This window comes from Engraulis encrasicolus, chromosome 5, assembly GCF_034702125.1.
Source record: "Engraulis encrasicolus isolate BLACKSEA-1 chromosome 5, IST_EnEncr_1.0, whole genome shotgun sequence".
NCBI classification, from domain to species: Eukaryota; Metazoa; Chordata; class Actinopteri; order Clupeiformes; family Engraulidae; genus Engraulis; species Engraulis encrasicolus.
This window is the reverse complement of record NC_085861.1, coordinates 46,761,943-46,767,942: the sequence shown is the minus strand read 5'-3', so window position 1 is coordinate 46,767,942 and position 6,000 is coordinate 46,761,943. Positions and strand designations below refer to the sequence as shown.

At 44.9% G+C, this 6,000-nt stretch overlaps 1 protein-coding gene across 3 annotated transcripts in view; it reads left to right on the top strand.

Annotated features, from left to right (window-relative positions):
- Positions 1 to 908: 908 nt before the first annotated feature.
- The window catches only part of smarcc1a (SWI/SNF related, matrix associated, actin dependent regulator of chromatin, subfamily c, member 1a), a 31,182-nt gene continuing 26,090 nt past the window's right edge, over positions 909 to 6,000 (top strand). For 2 of the 3 annotated variants that reach the window (XM_063199583.1, XM_063199582.1), the window contains exons 1-10: positions 909 to 1,135; positions 2,340 to 2,459; positions 2,751 to 2,836; positions 3,144 to 3,225; positions 3,357 to 3,449; positions 3,564 to 3,633; positions 3,996 to 4,065; positions 4,583 to 4,658; positions 5,089 to 5,214; positions 5,783 to 5,901. In XM_063199583.1, the coding sequence (XP_063055653.1) occupies positions 950 to 1,135; positions 2,340 to 2,459; positions 2,751 to 2,836; positions 3,144 to 3,225; positions 3,357 to 3,449; positions 3,564 to 3,633; positions 3,996 to 4,065; positions 4,583 to 4,658; positions 5,089 to 5,214; positions 5,783 to 5,901 (1,028 nt within the window). In that variant the 5' untranslated portion in view covers positions 909 to 949. The remainder of the gene's footprint in view (positions 1,136 to 2,339; positions 2,460 to 2,750; positions 2,837 to 3,143; positions 3,226 to 3,356; positions 3,450 to 3,563; positions 3,634 to 3,995; positions 4,066 to 4,582; positions 4,659 to 5,088; positions 5,215 to 5,782; positions 5,902 to 6,000) is intronic. The other variant, XM_063199584.1, reaches the window with a different exon arrangement.

Here is a 6,000-nt window from a genome sequence, read left to right as displayed (position 1 = left end):
TTGAAAAATAATCTTAGAAATTACATTTTCAATACAATTAAGTTATATTCATGGGACATACAGAGACAGGGGTCTGTTTTAAAGGTGGATGCCTTCAATATAGGCCCAAAGTGCAGGGGGAAATCCTGGTTTGAGTTCATAGTATGGCCCTCGGAGGACTTTTATGGCCCTCGGAGTAATTTGAAGTGGTCCCTCGAATGAAAAAGGTTCCCCATCGCTGTTATAGGCTATCCCCACAACCACAAACCCAGATAAACTGGAAAACTCTAATAAATACCATGCTTGTGTAGTATGGTGTAATGTGTGCAATGTTGGGCAGTAATGCATTACAAAAGTAATTAATTACTTTAATGCATTACTTTTTGCTGTAATGAAGTAATGTAAGGAATTACAGGGCAAAACAAATATGTAGGCCTAATATTTACTGTAGGCCTAATAGTTACAATGCTAAATAACTTAAGTTACAATGCATCACAATGACCTGGATTTTAGTATTATTCAGTGTGGTGTGTCAGAAAAAAGCTATTCCTGAACTACCTGGTAGTTTTTAGTCTGTATGCTGCAAAAAACACCTCCTGGATGCAGTTCTTTTGGCGAAAGTAACTAAAGTTGCCTAATGCAAAAGTAGTGTAATGCCTTACATTTTAAATATAGTAATATTGTAGTGTAAGGGATTATTTTGAAAAGACAGTAACATGTAATCAGTAATGCATTGCAGTTTTTGAGTAACTTGCCCAACACTGAATGTGTGTAGAGTAGACCTAACTGATGTAAAGACATGATTGTGTGTGTGTGTGTGTGTGTGTGTGTGTGTGTGTGGTTGGGGGAGAACATGTCGCGAGATTGCTTCAGTCCACCTGCGGAAATCCGCGGCTGCGCAGTTTCATTTTAAAACTTGTGTGGTGTGCTTCGGTGGACAAGACTGGTCTGGGGCACCAAACAAGAAACAATGGCGACAGCGGCGACTGCAGCGGGAGGAACTGGTTCAGGAGGACCAGCAACCGGTCAAAGTGGCTCAGGAACTTCAGTTGGGAGGAAGAAAGATGGGGGACCTTCTTCAAAGTATTGGGAGAATTCGGAAACTGTTAATCAATTGGAGACGGTGCGCCAGTGGATCGGGAAGCACTACAAAAAGGTTGGCCATCCCTCAGTGCTAGCCAGTATGCTAGCCCATTCACCCCCATTGATCGACAGGCCCGCGCCTGCTAACGTTACCATCACACAATAGAAAATTGTGCTCAGACACGGCTAGCAAGTTTTCTGCTGAAACGAAGTGATTAGATTTGTGCAGAACCGTTTTGAAACACCCATAAGACAATTGCCCGTTTACTTGTAGCGCGCGGGCCATGTCGTCTATCTGGTAATATTAATCTAGCAGTTATTAGCTTTCAAGCTAATGTTTTGATAACGTTATTTGCTTGGCTAACAGGCTAGCTCACCAACTTCAACAAACGGCTGTGTAGTCTACCAGATAGTAGCAGGCAGAAAATAAAGCCAGAGCTACACTTCAAGTTTCATCGTTGTTTTGACTAGATAGTCGTTAGTTATACAAGTAAGCATTCGTTCACAAAGCACACAATGAGGAGAATTGTGATGAACTCAGGAGAGGAACATGCAGTGCTAGCTGTCTCAGTCAATGAGCTAACAGTTGGCAAGTTGTGAGAAGTCGATTCAGATTTGTGTTTCCTGCCAGAGTAGAAGACGTAAATGAATTATCAGATGTATTCTGCACAATAGGCATTGATAAAGAAAAACAGAATTAGGAATAGCATTTGAACATGGCTGTATTTAGGGGGCTAACTGACTGGTTGCCTGGCGCGACCGCATTAGCAAACCGGCTGCTAACGTCTGGAGATTCATGGGTGAATGAAACGGGCTCATTTGTGAGTCACATGCAAGCCGTGTTGTCCTTCTCAGTCGGTCTGCTTTGTTGTCTTGCATTGAAGGAGTTGAACTCGTGCTGTCCCACAGTAGGCCAGACTCCACTGGTTTCTTGGGTGACAGATGTGGACGCCAATAACAGTATCCCCACATACTCCAACAAAGAACGCTGTGTTTTCTTGGCCACTGTGGTTTGACTTTGAAAGCGGGGCGTCCAGTCCCCCCCCGTTGGTTATATCCACGCTTGTCATGTTTCAAAAATCCGCTACTGATTGCTGTGACTGTAAACATTCAAGAGGTGTCCTCACATGCATGAAAAAATGGTTACTGATTGAAAACATTAGCCTAAAAGAGCATGCTGCTTGTGCAAAGTAAACAAGCTACTTTTATAATGCCTTTGCTTTGTTCAGCAAGTAACCTTTCATTTCCTTCTGTGTCCTGTCAACTCTGGTGTGTAGTATGTGCAGACTGATAACCCATCAAGTAAGAATCTGGCTGGGCTCGTCATACAGCTGTTGCAGTTTCAAGAGGATGCTTTCGGTAGAAGGGTGAACAACCCAGCACTCACCAAACTGCCGGTAAGCATACATTATACACTGCATATCATGTAACTTAAACAATACTGCATATTGAACATTTTAACTGATGTGAAAACCAAGTGTGTGTGTGTGTGTGTGTGTGTGTGTGTGTGTGTGTGTGTGTTTGTTTGTGTGGCATTAACACATGCCCAGCCACTGTTTTTCTTCTGCTCTGTATTTTCTGACGACATTGTGTGCACACATGTGATGTGACTCTTGCATGAAAAATCATCACTCGAGGAATTTGACGATGACACCCAATCCTTGCTGCATGTTTGTGTTTGCATCCAGGCAAAAAGCTTCCTGGACTTCAAGGCGGCTGGTGCCCTGTGTCACATCCTGGGTTCTGCTTACAAGTTCAAGAGCGAGCAGGGCTGGTGAGTTGGATGATGTTGGCAGGGTTTGACTTTGGCACCTGCCAACCGCCCATATGCTGGTAATGACTTTGCAGCAGGTGGTCATAATTTCAGTGTCACTCGGCACTTGGGCAGGCAGTTCAAGCTTGGAAATGACGCGCAGTACTACAGTAGTAGGCTAGTTGAAATTGTGAATGGCAAGTGACTCCGGCCACAGTGGCCGATTAATGGAAACGTTAGTGAAGAATTGTCTTGTGGGCCAGAAATGATCCATGATGCCCCTGAAGACTTTTGTTCTCCCTTTAACCTCAAGTGTGTCTGCTTGTAGGAGAAGGTTTGATCTCCAGAACCCTTCACGGATGGACAGGAATGTTGAGATGTTCTTGAATGTTGAGAAGACACTTGTCCAGGTAAGGAATCATGTACATGTTCAGTTTTACCAGTCTTGTGGCTGGTTTTGCTCCAGGGTCCATGGGTGAGGGCAGGGAAAGATGCCGTTATCTGCACCTCAAGCAATTGTATTTTGTTTATGTGCTTTCAGAATAACTGTCTCACCCGCCCAATTGTGTACCTTTCATCTGAATTGGAGCAAAAGCAAGCCGGCAAACTTAAAGACATCATCAAAAGGCATCAGGTAGAAACAAATCTGTGATTTTCATGAATGGATTATCTGCCAGTGTGGGTTTGTTTGTGAGGAATAGAGGGCTTCACTCTTACCGTTTTCTTGTTTATTGCCAATGTGTTGCAGGGAACTATCACAGAGGAGAAGTCCAAAGCCACCCACATCATCTACCCATCCCCATCACAGCAGGAGGAAGGTGGGTTTATGCATATGAACGAAATAATCACATTGCAGTTTCTCAGGACTGTTTTAATCCATTTTATTGAGCTTGGTTTATCTGTGAACTTGTTAAACACGTGGTGACACTTGTCATGCACAGTGCATTTTGAGACAAAGTGGCATGTACTGCACCCACCTATGCAATTGCAGTGTTCTTCTGGTGCTGCTAACTGGTCAGAATCAATGGAAACAGAAGGTGTTGTTCCAAATGTGAACTAAATAGTGTTTGGAACTGTGGAACGAGAGGGTTCTATGCAGGGGTATGAAAGATCATCATGGCGCTTGATTGTGAAGACACAAGTATTTAATGTGTGTGTTTTTCGTTGTTTTTCTTTCCAGATGAGTGGCTGCGTCCTGTTATGCGTAAAGACAAGCAGGTGCTAGTCCACTGGGGGGGCTTCCCAGACAGGTAAGCCTTGTACACAGTACAACTGGTAGTTGTTAATAGCTGCTCTTTTCATTCCAGAAATGGTCTTAAATTAGATGGCTCATTATGGAAAAAAGACAAATTCTCTGGCTCCCACCAAAGCCTGTAGTCTTTTTAGAAAATTTCAGTCCTCCTTTGGTTAGCTTAACCAAACAGGTTCAGGATGTAGCTGTGGATAGCTGCAGGACGGGAAGTTAAATATTGATTTATGTTTCAGATAAAAATGGGAATTGTTTGCATTTAGTGGCTGAAAAATGTAGCAGTTTCCAACTTAATGTGTTCTGATGATGAAGGTGCAACTTCCAAGATCCCAGAATCGAGACTTTACGTAACAGTAAAGCTACCAGACGGCAGCTTTAAAAATTAAAAAAACAAAACAAAAACAAAAACGATTCAGCACTGATGCGATTGATTCAGTTGAAAGGTAGAATGGGGATAACTTAACATTGTGCTGAATGGCAGTCACGATGAACACTAAGCTTGTGGTGCTTCTTCACAGCTATGACACCTGGGTGTCTACCAGTGACGTGGATGCTGACGTGGAGGACCCACCCGGCGCAGAGAAACCCTGGAAGGTGAGGAGGGGGTTGTCATTTTTCAGTTGAGAATAAATATGAAATTAAATGGTTGACAAAACTATTTTTAAAAATTACGTGCTGGGTTCTAAACATGTTTCCTGTTCTTTAAGAGTAATAGTTTGACAGACGAACCTTTCCTTAAGCGTAGTGTCACACTTAATTGCTTGTACAAGTATCCCTCTGCTCCTAGAGGGTGGGGGGACAACTAGTGTCAGTGTCATTTACAAAATGAAAATGTTAACCAGTAGGGCACTCGCCTGCCATGCAGATCACACGGGTTCGATTCCCGGCCCGGGTCCTTTTGCCGACCCCTCCCCGTTTTCTCTCCCAATTCGCTTCCTGCCCCCTTCTCACACCGTCCTATGAAATAAAGTTGGGAAAAAAAAGTTTTACCCACTTCCTCTCTCTCTCCTTCTGTCTGAATCAGGTACATGCTAAATGGGTCCAGGACACGGATGCCTTCAACGAGTGGATGAATGAGGAAGACTATGAAGTGGACGAGAACAAGAAGCCTGTGAACTTCCGCCAGCGCATCTTTCCCCGTGAGGAGGAGGTGAGAACACTGTGTGCGTGTGTGTGTGTGCGCGCGTGTGTGTGTGTGTGTGTGTGTGTGTGTGTGTGTGTGTGTGTGTGTGTGTGTGTGTGTGTGTGTGTGTGTGTGTGTGTGTGTTTTTTTGCTGCTTTACTTTCATTTGGGAAACTGCTCTATCAGCCCAACACTCAGTGATTACTGCTGAGACGCACTTCTTGGCTAAAGTGTGCGTGTGTGCACTTCTGGGAGTCTGAGCATGTATGCATGCAAGTAATTTTTGTAAATGCGTCAAGCTGTGTTATAGTTGTTTTCGCAGTTATCTTTTTTTTTCACCCATCCTTTCAAGCTCCTCTTTCGCCACCTTGCATCCTCCTTTTCCTTTTCCTCCTCCTTGCACTCTGCCACCTGAAAGCCAATCCTCACCCATCCCCTCCCTCCACCACGTCCTCCTCCATTCGCCGGTCCACCCTCCTCCCTCCCCTCCCTCCCTCCCCCGCCTCCCTGCCAAAGTGTAGGAGCCGATCCATCCTCTCATTCTCTCGCTCTTTCTCTCATCCTTCACCCCCCACTCCGCCACGCTTCTGATCAGTCTTCCCGTACACCCGATCGTAAGGACCGCAAGTCCATGGCCGGAGGCAAGAAGAGGAGGCGCTCCCCGTCCCCACCCACCACTCCCGCCGAATCCCGCAAGAAAGGCGGCAAGAAGGGGTAAGACACCCAGTAGCGCCTCAGACAGCCTCAGATTGTGTGTGAATGTGTGAGTGAGACAGATTGGTGTGCCTTGAAGCTATTCCAAGTGAGCATTGA